Source organism: Trichomycterus rosablanca, chromosome 16 (genome assembly GCF_030014385.1).
Source record: "Trichomycterus rosablanca isolate fTriRos1 chromosome 16, fTriRos1.hap1, whole genome shotgun sequence".
NCBI classification, from domain to species: Eukaryota; Metazoa; Chordata; class Actinopteri; order Siluriformes; family Trichomycteridae; genus Trichomycterus; species Trichomycterus rosablanca.
In genome coordinates this window covers 10,541,671-10,557,233 of record NC_086003.1, presented here as the reverse complement: position 1 = coordinate 10,557,233, position 15,563 = coordinate 10,541,671, and the positions used below count along the sequence as shown (strand labels likewise).

General features: G+C 39.1%; 1 protein-coding gene across 7 annotated transcripts in view; it reads left to right on the top strand.

Annotated features, from left to right (window-relative positions):
* rapgef6 (Rap guanine nucleotide exchange factor (GEF) 6) overlaps window positions 1-15,072 on the top strand; it is an 82,437-nt gene extending 67,365 nt beyond the window's left edge. For 4 of the 7 annotated variants that reach the window (XM_063012239.1, XM_063012240.1, XM_063012236.1 and 1 more), the window contains 8 exons: window positions 573-596; window positions 3,520-3,737; window positions 4,448-4,615; window positions 5,632-5,757; window positions 7,467-7,680; window positions 7,905-8,305; window positions 8,663-8,929; window positions 13,071-15,072. In XM_063012239.1, the coding sequence (XP_062868309.1) occupies window positions 573-596; window positions 3,520-3,737; window positions 4,448-4,615; window positions 5,632-5,757; window positions 7,467-7,680; window positions 7,905-8,305; window positions 8,663-8,929; window positions 13,071-13,093 (1,441 nt within the window). In that variant the 3' untranslated portion in view covers window positions 13,094-15,072. The remainder of the gene's footprint in view (window positions 1-572; window positions 597-3,519; window positions 3,738-4,447; window positions 4,616-5,631; window positions 5,758-7,466; window positions 7,681-7,904; window positions 8,306-8,662; window positions 8,930-13,070) is intronic. The other 3 variants (XM_063012238.1, XM_063012237.1, XM_063012241.1) reach the window with 2 other exon arrangements.
* Window positions 15,073-15,563: the final 491 nt, after the last annotated feature.

The following is a 15,563-nucleotide window of genomic DNA, read 5'->3' as shown; positions in this document are numbered from 1 at the left end:
TGTAAACAAAGAGAAGCTTGTAAATAACTCATGAAAGAATAAAGTTACGTTAAAACCAAGCACACCATTGTTTTTCTTGTGAAATTCTCAATAAGTTTGATGTGTCACATGACCCTCTTCCCATTGAAAAAACTAAAGTTGGATCCAAAATGGCCGCCATGGTCACCACCCATCTTGAAAAGTTTTCCCCCTCCCATATACTAATGTGCCACAAACAGGAAGTTAATATCACCAACCATTCCCATTTTATTTAGGTGTATCCATATAAATGGCCCACCCTGTACTTACTGCCCTATGACCATTCAGTTGCTTAATAGTAATTGTTTGGTGTAAGTAAATTGTGGTGTTCGGGTGCAGTTCCTTTCACTTGATAAATGTGTTTGTTCCAACTTCCATGCAGTTTTGGAGGGTATTGGTTAGCTGGAATGCTTTGCTTTTTTGGGTGTGGTTTGCTTTTCACTCTTTGCACTTTTCTATAAGTAGGCATTTGTGCGTGCTTGCGTGTGTATGTCCTTTTTCTGATTCTCTTTCTGGCACTCTCCTTTCTCTCTTTCATGACTTTTTGCTAATAGGAAGAAGAGGTGGAAGAGTTTAGGGTGAGTCTTTCTAGTGCTTCCTGCATGCCCTGTATGGATCTTTGTAATAGCATTCATCCACATTTCTTTCTTAACCCAGTTCTTATTTGGAACAGCCATTTTGGGCTATTCCATCATCATTATTATGTTGTTAGGTTAACAAACATCTTAAGTAGATTTTTTATTTTAGCATTTTTTTTTTTTTTAGCATTTCTTTGATGATAGACCCTGCTTGCATTCCTGGTTGCATCAAACTAATCTGCTGTTTTTGTATACAGTGAGGGTAAATTTCTGCACTCACTTCGCCTTATTGTTGTGGTGAAAAACAAGCTCTGCCAGTAAGGATCATAAAATCAGATAGTATTGTTATCATGCTTAATTTAAACCAAGAAAGACAACTTTAAATACTTTTCTACTTTAATTAAATTCTTTAAATACATTTTCTAAAATCTATTTTACATAATATATTGTAGAGCACAGCTATATTAATTCCTCTGCTCAGATACACATTTTCTACAACTGGACTCTTACCTCAACCTTTAGGTCTGTCTCCTGATTTGCAAATACACGTTTTGCAACATTACATATGTGGTTGCAGTAAAATTAGACTCTATATTATCATTAATTAAATTAGATTTTAGAGTATATAATGGGCTGCTACAACCAGCATACTTTAAATGAGTGGAATGTATGCAAGACTGAATAGTTACATTTAAGCCAGTGCAAATTCAGATGTACTGGTTGCATCTTTGCAACCTACCATTAGGGTCCCTGGCGCTGATGTAACATGGCAGACTCATGCATCAACTTTAAAATTGAATACCTAAACATTACCCGTAGATTGTAACTACCGTGGTTGTAACTGCCATGAGTAAGGACATGCATATATCTAACAATTGACCTCACCTTATGTGATCCTAAAATACGTTTAAACATTACAAAGTATGAAATATGAAACTTCCCACTAATTACAACCCTGTGCAGAACAGAGGCACAGCACACAGGTGGCATTTTAAAGAAAGCAAATTGGTAAAAATTTGAATTTTAGGAAGAAGTCTGTTCAAATAACGAGGACAGTACAGACCCAATTAAATGGTATACACTGCAACAGAAATAGCGGAGGTAAACATCCCATAAACAACAGCCAAAACAAACCAGAAAAGAAATTGTTTAACAACAGTTGTTGTTAAACAATTTCTTTTCTGGTTTGTTTTGTTCAGGCAAAGCTTTCTTAAAACCACACAAAAGAGTGGAGCAACTCAACAGAAAATCAACAACAAAAAACCTAACAAAACCTAAAATATGCAGGCCACAGACCTGCAGAAAAATCAAAAACAGAGCAAGAAATTCATATGAGCCTAACAATAAAAACACAGACAGTCAGAAACATGATGCACAACATGCTAAACAAGGGAAATAAGCTGCAAATCAAACAAAAAGGAAGCCTACCGACCACAGAAAAGAATTGGGCAATCAATTATTACAACCCTTTGAAATTAATTAATCAGATCAAAACTTTTTTTTATAAAATACTTTTATTCAGACAATAACTAAACATATAGCAAACTCTTCACAAGGGAAGGGCTTTTAACCTCTATTAAGAAATCACAGGATACCACTGCTGGACCAGAGAAAATCTACTCTCATCTGCTGAAACACCTATCCCACAACACACTGACTCTATTGCTTAAAAATGGAGAATATACCAACAATTTGGAAAGAAGCCATAATCATACCCATTTCAAAACCAGGAAAGGACCATACAGACTTAACTGAACTTTACCGAATAACCATCGTCCTGACCAGTTAAATGTGCAAAACCATGAAAGGAATGGTAACATGGGTGCTGAAAGAAAATAATCAAATAAGAAAATATCAGTGCATCTTTGAGAAATCTTTAGGTATCCGCAATGGATTCATCAATAAAGAACATGTAATAGCAGTCCTATTCAGTTTGGAAAAAGCCTACAGGGACGACTACCTATCGTCGACTACCCATGTTAGTATCAAACTTCCTCTCAAATGAGAAAATTGAAGTAAGAATAAACAACACCCTGTCAAAATTGCATACACAGTATTTGTTGATACTCCGGGGTAGTCTTCCCTGTAACCCCTTTCAGCATCAGGCTTTACAGCATCTCCCAAGTGATTAGACCAGACATATTATGCAGCTTATATATGGGCGATCCTTGCAGATGCAGCAGAGGAGAAATATGCCAACAATAGAAAAAAATGACAACTGACCATAACCCACATCCAGGCACTCAAAAATGAATAAAAAATGTTTTAAATGGCGCTCAGGTGGCACAGCGTAATACGTCGCTAGCACACCAGTGCTGAGATTGTGAACCCCCAGGTTTGAGTCAAAGCTCTGCTACCAGTTGGCTGGGCGCCCTCTAGCAGGCATAATTGGCTAATGCCTGCAGCAGACAAATTGGTCTCCAGTCTGCTAAACTAGGAAATGATCGGATTTAACAGAAGAGTTGGGCTGTGAAAGGAATCTGGTTGCCCAGGACGCTTGCACAGCAGTGGAGTTTAATTGCATTTTTAAAATATGAAAGTTGTTCAAAAAGTTAAGAGATAATTGCAAGAAAAAGGATAAAAAAGATAGCAACAGCACTAAACATTCCTAGAAATACAGTTACAGTATACAGGCAAGTTTAAGTTGAAGGAGCATGGGTTACACTACCTGGACAGAAATGGCGTCCACCAGATTCCTATGGAGGCAGGTTGTTAAAAATCATAAAGCCACTTTTATAAATATGGGCATTAAGACCAAAACACAGTTATTTCAAAGTATTATCATACATGTCTTATATGCAATGAATGTAGCCATAGATGCAGATATGGCAATAAAACCAAATACTACTTCTCTGTTTCATAAATCTAATGACATTTGTAAGAGGTTGATGTCTCCTAAAATATCTTCCCGTCTCTCCTCTAGGTCATTGAGCCAGGGCAGCACAAACTCTAACCTGCTGGATGTGCAGGGTGGCCATAAGAAGCGTGTACGACGCAGCTCATTGCTTAATGCCAAGAAGTTATATGAAGATGCTCAAATGGCACGCAAGGTCAGGCAATACCTGGCCCAGCTGCAGGTGGAGACGGATGAGGAAAAATTCCAAATGATGTCTTTACAATGCGAGCCGGCCTATAATACCTGTAAGATTTAGATCTTTTGTCCTTTGCAGCTTTAACATCTTGATAACTGCGTGCCTTATTCAGAAACCCTAATGACACTGATTTATTTGAATGATGTAACTTACCTCTAAAATTTTTCAATTACAAGTGGGTGCATTTGTGGTGCTGCAGTGTGGCAAGCTATCCCATCAGCCTGGTAGGGCAATCTACAGAAACATTTAGCCATGTCTGATGGAGGTAAAGCCAGATTTAGAATGAACTCTATGCTTCTGGAACAGTGACCTCTACATTGTGGTTTAGGTGCCAGCATGTGCATCGAAGGAGTTGTAAAGAAAGCAGAGTGTGTTCCTTCATGGTTAATAAAGTTCACTGTAGAAACTTAACAAGACAGTGACATCTAGGGCAATTTTAGTAGCTCTTATTGACCTGACCTGATGACTTTGGACTTGTGGGAGGAAACCAAAGCACCTGTAGGAAACCCTTGCATACACAGAGAGAGCATGCAAACTCCACACAGAAATGACACTGGCCAACCAGCTGGAAATTGAACCCAGGTCCTTGTTGCTGTGAGGTAGCGACAGCGCTACCCATTGTAGCGATAATTTAAAAGAAAATCTGAATAGGTTCAACTAATAGCCAGTTTCTGAACCAATGAGAATTTTAACTTTCATATCCCTTTTGGTGTACCTCCAACCCACTGATGAAAAGAAACATGTGTTTTGTTGCTGCAGTTTCAAAGAACTTGAATGAAAGGAGATCCGCCAAATCAGACATGTCTCCTGTGTCCATGCGCTCATCCTTGACTTCTGCCAAATCACACAACCGTGTCTCCCAAGTTCTACAGGTTCCACCAGTCAGCCTCAATCCGCTGCGCAAAAAGAGTATTGCAGCTTCACACAGTGAGTTAAACACTTACTTTTGCTTTCTATGCTCTTTATTGGCATTGTGTTTCTGTTGTTGTGCGGCATAAATGGTTTTGGTTGTTTGAAAAATTAGCCAACAATATTTCAAACAAAATGTAAATGTGCTTAATGCTCCAACTTTTTAAGCTCTGTCGAAGATTTAGTGAGAGAGATTCTCAGCTATTCTCTATTATTCCCAACCTATCTGAGAAAATTCTTAAACTGGTGTAGTAACCAGACACTGAATTGAGCAGTCCTGGGCATGTAGTTTATGAAAAAAATTCTCAAAGGCGCTCAGGTGGCACAATGGTAAAACACGCTAGCACACTGATATTTCGAACCCGTCCGTTCGAAACTTAGCTCTGCCATCCGGCAGGCTGGACACCTACATTAACAACGATTGGCTGTTGTTTAAGGGCAGGGTGCCGGAGGGGATTTACAACTACAATTACAACCTCTGTTTCTTAAAGCTCTTGGTTACCACAGAGGTCAAACATGCTAGCACAACCTTGTGTATTGATACACTAATGCAAGTTCTAATCTCAGCAGAGCCACCGACCATGGTCGGGCATCCACACAAACACAATTGGCATGTTTGTGGGAAGGTAAGGTCAGACAGGGTCCTTTCCACTGTCGCTGCAAAATGCTGTCGGAGAAGGTATGTGGTGATCTGGTCTCTCCTTGATCAGATTTAGGGTTGCACAAGCAGCACCAGATATATAGTCAGGAACTGGGAAAGACTAGATCGGAGATAAAGGAGAAAAAAAGAATGTGTTTATTTTTAGATTAGATTTATTAAAATATTTTATTGTAAAGTGAAGCTGTTTTTAAAATAGTACATATCTTTTTCTCACATTTGGTTCCTCTTTCATTATTTGTAAAGATTTTATTATAAATCCGTAAAGAGTAGAACCACTTTTTTAAACATTTTTTTTTAAATAAAAAAGTATTTTATTATACACACATAGATATTTAAGAAAGAAAATTAAATCAAGTGTCTCTGTTTTCTAAAGACTCACCACAGCCTATTAAGAAAACATCTGTTTTAGTGGATGACTGCAGTGGAAAGAGGAATAAAGCCACTATGTCTACTATCTCCTTTCGTCCTAATGCGTCTCCACAAAACTCCCCTCACAGAGGTACATACAGGCATTTCTGCCAAGTGTATCCAGAAATAATAATTGTGAAAGATTGTGTGGTTTTTTTTTTTCAAAGTGTATTAAAAAGCTTGAAGAACTAAACAAATATCTGAAAGAGTAGTACTAATATTAAAACCGATAAATAATTTGGATTCATTGTGTTGTGAATTTAGATTTGAGTATACATAACTCGATTTACTTTCTCAATAACAGTAACATAAATTAGAAAATTAATTAACAATTAAAAACTGAAATCTCTTATTCACAAAAGACTCCAAACCCTTAATTTAATACTTTATGAAAGCTATGTTGGCAAAAATTTACGATCATTTAAGCTGCAAGTTCACTTGGATACGTCTCTACAGGCTGTAATGTAATGCGGATGTAATGGTGAGCGGATGTGAAACTGCCATCTTCAGGTCTTTTCACAGATGTATGATGGTGTTTAAGTCTGTGCTACTGAAGGACATTTAGAGACTTGTCCTGTAGCCACTCTGGTATTTTTTGGTCATTTGGTTGCAGTCAGCCGTCCCTTAACTTTTTAATTTTTATTTTTTTTTATTTTTCCCCTTTTTTTCTCCCCCTTTAGCGCATCAAATTGTTCAGTTTGCATCGTGCTTCCTCTCTGTCTATGCCGAACCCTGCCCTGACCGAGGAGATCGAAGCTAACCCATATCTCCTCCGAAACATGGGCAGCAGCCGGATGCATTTTTGCCACCCACACATTGATGAGTGTGGCACCACCTAGCGTTACATGCCGCGAGACACACCCAAGGGCACTCTTCCTCATCTCTGTGCAGGCGCCTCTAATCAGCCGGCAGAGGTCGTAATCGCATTCTGACAGAGAGAGACCCACATAGATAGATAGATAGATAGATAGATAGATAGATAGATAGATAGATAGATAGATAGATAGATAGATAGATAGATACTTTATTGATCCCGAAGGAAATTAGAGTATCCGGTTCTTTGTCCCACCCCCCAACTGAGCAACCGGCCAATCGTTGCTCATACAGCCACTCAGCCTCGAACCGGTAAGGCAGAGCTGGATTCGATACGAGGTACTCAGAATACAAGCCATCCCTTAACTTTTAACAGCCTCCCTGTCCCTGCTGCTTTAAAGCTCCCACTTAGCATGAAGATACCACCATGCCACCTGTCAGAATTGTATAAACCAGGTGATGTATATTGCCTGCTTTTTACCAGACACACTCCTTGCAGTTCTGCCAAAAAAATTCAGTTTTCTACTCATTAAAGACAGTGTAAGTCTTTTACATTTAAGAGAATGTTGTATATGCTGTTTAGCAAACTTGGATGCTTTAATTGGGCTTTAAGCCTTTTACTCAAAAATAGCCATAAAGGCCTTATTAATGGAGTGATGTAGAGATGGGATAACAGAACCTTGAGTGACCATTGGGTTCTTTCTTACCTTCCTAACCAACCTTCTTGCTTTGTTGCCCTAAAGGTTGTATCAAACTTCTCCTGTTTCAGAATCCTTAATGCCTGACTCTCGGTCTGTCCTTTAAAGCCAACTACAAATAACGCTTAGACAGTAGAGAAAAAAAGTTTTAAAGATTATTGGAGAACGTTAATGTATGAATTAGTGCATTGTCTGTATATTGCAGCAAGTGTAATCAGCTTGGTGTAAAACTAGAATCATCACATTTGCTCCACCTCTGACACTAATTGTTATGTTTTGTTTCTGCTAGGCCATGGTTTGATTCAGCTGAGTAAATCGGACCAGCTGGACTCAAGCCAGAGTGAGATTTCATCACGTTCAAGCTTAATGAGTAACAGCTCTGTGGACTCCATACGTCCTGGCTCTGTTGATGAATACAGTACAAACAAAGCCACCAACCAGTCTGTGCAGTCAACCTCAGTACATACACTTACTGCTTCAGAGCACTGCCAGCCCTATACAAGGTACAGCAGCTCTCCCTGTCATCAACAGTTTGCCTTTTTGCAATAAGTGTCTATCTTTTGAACCCCTGGACTGTATACATTTAATAAAAAAATGTGCTTTAACATCCACTTATATTTTGCACTGTGTCGTGTAAAGCAGACAAACAGCGTGTAAATAAAAACAATATAAAGTTTATGGGACAGTCTTTTAGTCTTTTAGACTAATAATATGATTCTTCTCCTAGTTCATCTTCAGTAAGACACCCTGTGACCCGAGGCTCCACCTTTGCCTCCTCTACCAGCACTGATGAGCTGATGCTGCCCATTTTAGAGCCAGCTGACAGTGGTCGAGAAAGCTGGACCTCATGCTCCAGCAACTCACATGACAACTTCCAAAAGATGCTAAACCACCGCAACACACCAATTGCAGACACAATCACTGAGGTGGATGATCACGAGGCCATTAACCAGCATACTATTGACAACCAAGAACTCAGCCAGTCCAGACAGAGCTGGGCTTCTTCCAGCTCGCTGTCAGACAGGTACAGAGGAAACAACTGCACTCGCAGAGAGATGGCCAATGGGCACCAAAGCACAGACCCTGCATACAAAACAGTGACTTCAAGCACAGAGAAAGGACTTATAGGTGAGTGGCTTGTGGATTTAGTTCATTTGACTGGATGGAACAGTGTTAAATGGTGTTAGCAGATTTAATGCAAATTTTTGTTCCCTATGCCCCCATTTAGTTGATGTATTGCACATTTCTGTCAGTGTAATATAAACACATCCTCACAATGCTAATATTCATCCAAATACCAGAGTAAGCAAAAAAAAAAAAAACACTACCAACAAATCTGCTGAAGCCATTTCTTGTAGATACCGTGAATGTGTTCTAATTTCATTTAAGTGGTTGTGCTATTTTGTGAACTTTTTGCATATTCTCCATTTTTTATTTGTTTTCTGTTTTCCATTTCACTCTGTTCACCCTCACACCATTTCTCAGTGTACTGTGTAACATCACCCTGCAAGGATGACAGGTACAGGGATCCGCCTCCAACCCTGCCTGGCTACCAGGGGCTTCCTCTGAGTGATACACAGCCACGGGATAGCAGAGCTTCCAGATCAAGCCTACTAAAGCCACCTGACTATAACATGGCTTTGCAAAGGTCCAAGCTTCTGGGAGACACACAAAGACTGACAGCTGGGCAGCAAACCACCTTCACCATTCCTGCCAGTGTAGAACCTCATGCTTTAGCTGATAGTGAGGAGGGTATGTGCTCAAAGCCCGCAAACAGCATAATTTATACACAGTAGATTGCCTGCTAGGCCAATGATGATAGTCTATAATTGCTGGATTAGTAAGGTCTCCTTAATTTTTTTTGTTATATTCCTCCCAAACTACTTACTACAACTACACACTACAATTCCTCCCAAACTACAAACTACTAGTTAAATAATTATTTAAATTTCTCTAATTGTTTGCATATTGGTCACACTAAGTTTTAGATGATCAAACTATGTTTATTACATGCCAAAGATAACTCCAAGTAAACAAAGTGCTGTTTTTTTATGATTTAATTTCATTTATTAAAGAAAACATGCTTTTAAGCATACCTAACCCTATGAGAAAAAGTAATTGCCCCCTAAACTACTATATCAAATAGTTAACCAAATTCACATAACAGTTGGGTTCCGTTTCACTAGCCACACCCAGACATGATTACTGCCAGATCTGTAGAATCTAAACATCACTTAAACAAAACCTGTCTGGCAATGTGAAGCAGGCTAGAAGGTCTCAAAGATGCAGCATTCTAAAGGGATTCAAACACAGATTTAAAACAAAGTCATTGAAAACTACCAGTCAGAAAAGGGTTACAAGGCCATTTTAAGGCTGTGGGACTCCAGCCAACCACAGTAGGAGTCATTATCTTTAAATGGAGAAAACATGGAAGTGCTGAACTTCTTAAGAACTCATCAACAACTCATCCAGGAGGTCACAAAAGAACCCAGACAAACATTAAACACCAGGCAAATTTACCTCCAATTTAAGGTCAATTTACATGATTCCACAGGCGGCACGGTGGCTAAGTGGGTAGCACTGTCGCCTCACAGCAAGAAGGACCTGGGTTCGATCCCCAGGTGGGGCGGTCCGGGTCTTTTCTGTGTGGAGTTTGCATGTTCTCCCCGTGTCTGCGTGGATTTACTTTGGGTGCTCCGGTTTCCTCACACAGTCCAAAGACATGCAAGTGAGGTGAATTGGAGACACTAAATTGTCCATGACTTTGCTTGATGTGACCTTGTGAACTGATAAACCTTGTGTAATGAGTGACTACCTTTCCTGTCATGAATGTAACCAAAGTGTAAAACATGATGTTAAAATCCTAATAAACAAACAAACAAACAAACATGATTCCACAATAAAAAAGACACTAGGCAAAATGGCATGAGAGAGTTGCAAAAAACAAAAAGCCGAAAGGCTTGTCCCGCATTATCCAAAAACATCTAGATAGCCTCCAAAACTTTAAGGATTTTATTCTTTGGACTGCTTAGTGAAAGCCTGAATTTTTTGGAAGGCATAGATCCTGTTACCTGTGGTGTAAAGCTAATATTGTATTCCACTATTGGAACCTCATACCAGCAGTACAACATGGCAGTGGTGACGTGATGGTCTGGGGTTGCTTTGCCCCTGTAGGACCTGGACGACTTGTCATAATTAATTTAACCATTAATTTTTCTCTAACAGAAAACCTGAGAGAGAATATCTACCCATTAGTTTGTGGGTTATACAGCATGATAATAATCCATAGCACACAAGCAAATCCACCTCTTAATGGGCCAAAAAACAAAATGAAGGGTAAAGTCTTACTTTGAATCCAATTAAAATGCTGTGGCAAGACCATAAACCGGTTCAAAAACCCTCTAATGTTGCCACATTAAAACAATGCTGCAATTAAAGGTGGGTCAAAATTCCTTCACAGCAATGTTATTACAGATGTTTGATTGCAGTTGTTACTGCCAAGGGTGGCATTTATTAGCTTTTGGGGAAAGTTATATTTTTACACAGGTGATATACAGGGGTTGGACAAAATAACTGAAACACCTGTCATTTTAGTGTGGGAGGTTTCATGGCTAAATTGGACCAGTCTGGTGGCCAATCTTCATTAATTGCACATTGCACCAGTAAGAGCAGTGTGTGAAGTTCAATTAGCAGGGTAAGAGCACAGTTTTGCTCAAAATATTGCAATGCACACAACATTATGGGTGACATACCAGAGTTCAAAAGAGGACAAATTGTTGGTGCACGTCTTGCTGACGCATCTGTGACCAAGACAGCAAGTCTTTGTGATGTATCAAGAGCCACGGTATCCAGGGTAATGTCAGCATACCACCAAGAAGGACAAACCACATCCAACAGGATTAACTGTGGACGCAAGAGGAAGCTGTCTGAAAGGGATGTTCGGGTGCTAACCCGGATTGTATCCAAAAAACATAAAACCACGGCTGCCCAAATCATGGCAGAATTAAATGTGCACCTCAACTCTCCTGTTTCCACCAGAACTGTCCGTCGGGATCTCCACAGGGTCAATATACACGGCCGGGCTGCTATAGCCAAACCTTTGGTCACTCGTGCCAATGCCAAACGTCGGTTTCAATGGTGCAAGGAGCGCAAATCTTGGGCTGTGGACAATGTGAAACATGTATTGTTCTCTGATGAGTCCACCTTTACTGTTTTCCCCACCGTAACTTGAGAGTTACGGTGTGGAGAAGCCCCAAAGAAGCGTACCACCCAGACTGTTGCATGCCCAGAGTGAAGCATGGGGGTGGATCAGTGATGGTTTGGGCTGCCATATCATGGCATTCCCTTGGCCCAATACTTGTGCTAGATGGGCGCGTCACTGCCAAGGACTACCGAACCATTCTGGAGGACCATGTGCATCCAATGGCGGTGCCGTGTATCAGGATGACAATGCACCAATACACACAGCAAGACTGGTGAAAGATTGGTTTGATGAACATGAAAGTGAAGTTGAACATCTCCCATGGCCTGCACAGTCACCAGATCTAAATATTATTGAGCCACTTTGGGGTGTTTTGGAGAAGCGAGTCAGGAAACGTTTTCCTCCACCAGCATCACGTAGTGACCTGGCCACTATCCTGCAAGAAGAATGGCTTAAAATCCCTCTGACCACTGTGCAGGACTTGTATATGTCATTTCCAAGACGAATTGACGCTGTATTGGCCGCAAAAGGAGGCCCTACACCATACTAATAAATTATTGTGGTCTAAAACCAGGTGTTTCAGTTATTTTGTCCAACCCCTGTAGGTTTTGAATACATCTTTATCATTAATAAACAGAATGATTATTTAAAAGCTGCATTTTTTTTGTTTACTAGTGAATTCAATTTATTTCTATTATCTATTAAATTATTTGGAGGATCAGAAATATTCAAATGTAAAAAATTTGCAAAAATAAAAGAAAACTGGTGAGGGGCAAATACTTTTTCACAGCACTGTATTGTGTGTGGTGATTTTAATAGCTTGTATTAGTATGTTTTGTTCCCCTAACACATGCACCACCCTTGCACTGCTATATCCACAAACTAGCACCTACCTCCTCCGATGTGTATTTACCGACCAATTCTTTTCACCTGTTGGTGATTTTGTATCTCGTATGGAGTCACGCCATGTTTCCTGTAAATCATCCACCACTAGTGTAGGTACTACAGGTTGCAGTGAAGGTAGGCTAAATAGCATGCTGCCACCTAAACAGTGCAAGTGTATTTATTAGCAATTAGCTTATCAGCTCTTTAAGACCTGCCTTCCAGCTTCAGGCTGCTAACACTTTAATGCTGGCTGCAAACTAGCCTGTTAACTGTATCATGCTTCCTACATACAGTTACAGTTATGACAAAATATAAAAAAAATATTGGGCTCTTCCAAATAAATCCCTGAGAATTAAATGATGCAAAAACCTGTGATAATTGAAAATCATACTAATTTTCCCTGGGCCTGCTAGCTCTATCCTGTTAGCTATGTTGTTATTGTATTAACGTACTGCTCAGCAAATTTTATCCTGCATAGTATCATACTGTTAGGGACCAGTTGCAGCTCATGCTATAATTTGACGTATGCAGATCTAACCAAAATTGTGGAGGTGTTTGGTTAAATTTAAGCACAGCTCAGCTTATGAGATTCCAAGAGAATAATTATAATCATTATTATTATCATTACTTCAGTATCCTGTTTTTAGTACTGTAATTATGTACGTCTTTGTATTAATGTCATTATTTTCCGGCATAAGTAAATAAGCATATATTAAAATCATACGTTCAGAGACACGTCTTGTGTTTAGTTTTGTCATTCTTTTGTGTTCTGGTCTTCATGTGAATGTTTTGGTTTCTCTCTTGCAGATGAGCAGGTATCGGCGGTGTGACAGCCCTGAGAGGTGTGTGAGGAAAGAAGATGAAGTGTATAAAGGAAAGCCCTATAAGCTAAAACCCTTCACCTTGTTATCTTACCAAAACATCACAAGCAGTGACTCTTTGACTCGGTGCATTTACACCTCTATTTTCTTATTTTTAATATGTAATTTTTAATCGCAGACCTAATGTTTAACAAAGCTGCATGCAGTATAAAGCTTGACACGTTGGTAAATGCTTCCTTTTGTATTCTGTCCAGCTATGGCAGGAAATTCACTGCCATGGTGCCAGTGTTTAAAAGAATGTTGCTTAGGGACCAAGTGGCATTTTATTTAATTGCTGTCTGTAAACAAACAGTTTTTATATATTCATATTTGAACTTCATGTTTAACAGCAGGTAGTCTTGGTAGCTCACAGCTGCATGGTTCAGGGTTCAATACTGAGCTTCTGTTAATTTCTGTGTCAATTTAGACTTGTTCACTCTGTGTCTATGTGGGTTTCCTCTGGATACTCCGGTTTACTACCATCTCACAAAACAAACTGGTAGGGTGTGCTGTGATGTGGTAGCATCTCTATTTATTCCTAGCACCCATTTCTACCTTGACTTGGCTATCCGGATACTGAAGCTAAAAAAAATTAATAAAAGAATGTGAACATTTGATGACGGTTGGTTGGTGCAGTGGTCTTATATGCTATATGCACGAACGGATTGAGAAATAGTTAAACATTGATGCTGCAGTTGTGGCCTCTGCTGGCTGGTCGAGGCGCCTGCATGAGGGCTGGTTGAGCCACAGATGGCAGTGCGTGACTCAGCGTACGTGATAGTGCTCTCTGTAAGATCCCGTCTCTGGCAGGGTGAACAGAAGCAGTCAGTGACTGCAGTCATGTTGGAAGGGGGCGTTTGATAGCCTGCAGCTTTTCTTGGTAAAGGTGGCTGGCTGCAGTGGCAGAGAAAATGACAGTTAGGGAATTGGATATGACTACATTGAGAAAAAAAGGAATGAAATGCAAAAATATAATTAAAAAAGAATTTTGAATGTTCAATTTTATCTAAAAACGTGCAAATGCTTAAGATTTTGCCTAATGCAATTGTGTGTGACTTATTCTACCTCATAAAATGTTGAGCTTTGTTTTAAACCTAAAAAAAGAGAAATGTTATGCCTAAGTTTAATCTGTTTTATATTCTAGGTGTTTCAGAATGTTTACATAATGAAGTGCACATGGCCAGTTTATATTTTGCAATAATTACCTGCCGCCATTCCATGTATAATTTAGTTGTGAAATTCCTTATCCTGGAAGAGCATTGTTTTAAACAATTACACATGCTCTCTCCACACAATTGCTCCAACTGCTGAATGCATTGCTCTGGATGTAGAAATGTTCAAGTTAATACAACAGCTTAGCTGCTATAAAATCTGAAACGTTTGATACTTTACTGCTGCTAATTGCAGTGGCACTGTAAAATTATGATAACGGGCATAACTGAACTGAACTGTATTATTGTTCTGTACCAAACAACATGGGAGTTGTTTTTTTTATTTAAAAGAGGAAGGTGTAGCTGAAGCACCACTGCTTTGTTGCCTACATTAATGTACCTCATGCACCATCTTACTTGTAAATGTGATATTTGTTATTTTGTAAATAGTTTGAAGCAAACCTTGCTTGTCAGGTTAGAATATATGTACATGTTGGTTGTGAATTTGAAGGCCCTTTTATATCTAATTTTAATTTTTTATGTTTATATGTTGCTTCTTCTATGTATATAAATATCTGTACAGCACATCCTGTCTACGCCTTAGTTACATTTTCGAATGTGTGGACAAATTGTATTATACTAAGGGAAATAACTAGAGTATTACATTCTTCAGGCCTTTTCTTCTGACAATTTCTGGAGATATTACTGGTTTTAAATATGAATATGAATTTTTACATACTTATTTTTGCTTCGTTGTAAATCCATGGTTTTGATTATGTATAGCTGAAAGAACGTTCTATAAAGTCTGTATTTTACATATTTTGTTAAATAAAATACAAGCATTCAAATGCTCCTGCATTGTTACTTTTAAAGAGTATGCCAAAGTCCTGAAACCATTCTGCTTGTGAACAGAACCCATCTCTAATGAGTTTTGACGTTTTATTATTATAGTGAAAAGCAGTAAATGTTGCAAATTATCTTTATTCAAAGATCATAAAAATGACTCTGAACTGCAAATTTGAATTTGTGGTTGCTCCACCATTAGAAGCAACAAATTTAACAAAATTCTCCTGGTAACTGTACATAAGTCTAATCACTGAAACTGCATCCCCACCCGTTCCACCTGGGAATCGAATCCAGGACTTTCTTACCTGGAGGTGACAGCGCTTCCCACTGAGCCAGCATGCCAGCCCATCCTAGCTTCAACAGTTCCAAATGTTATTGTTTGTGAGATGTTTGCTACTCATGGAATAGTCAAAAACAACAACAAAATAAAGCCTAAAAAGAAA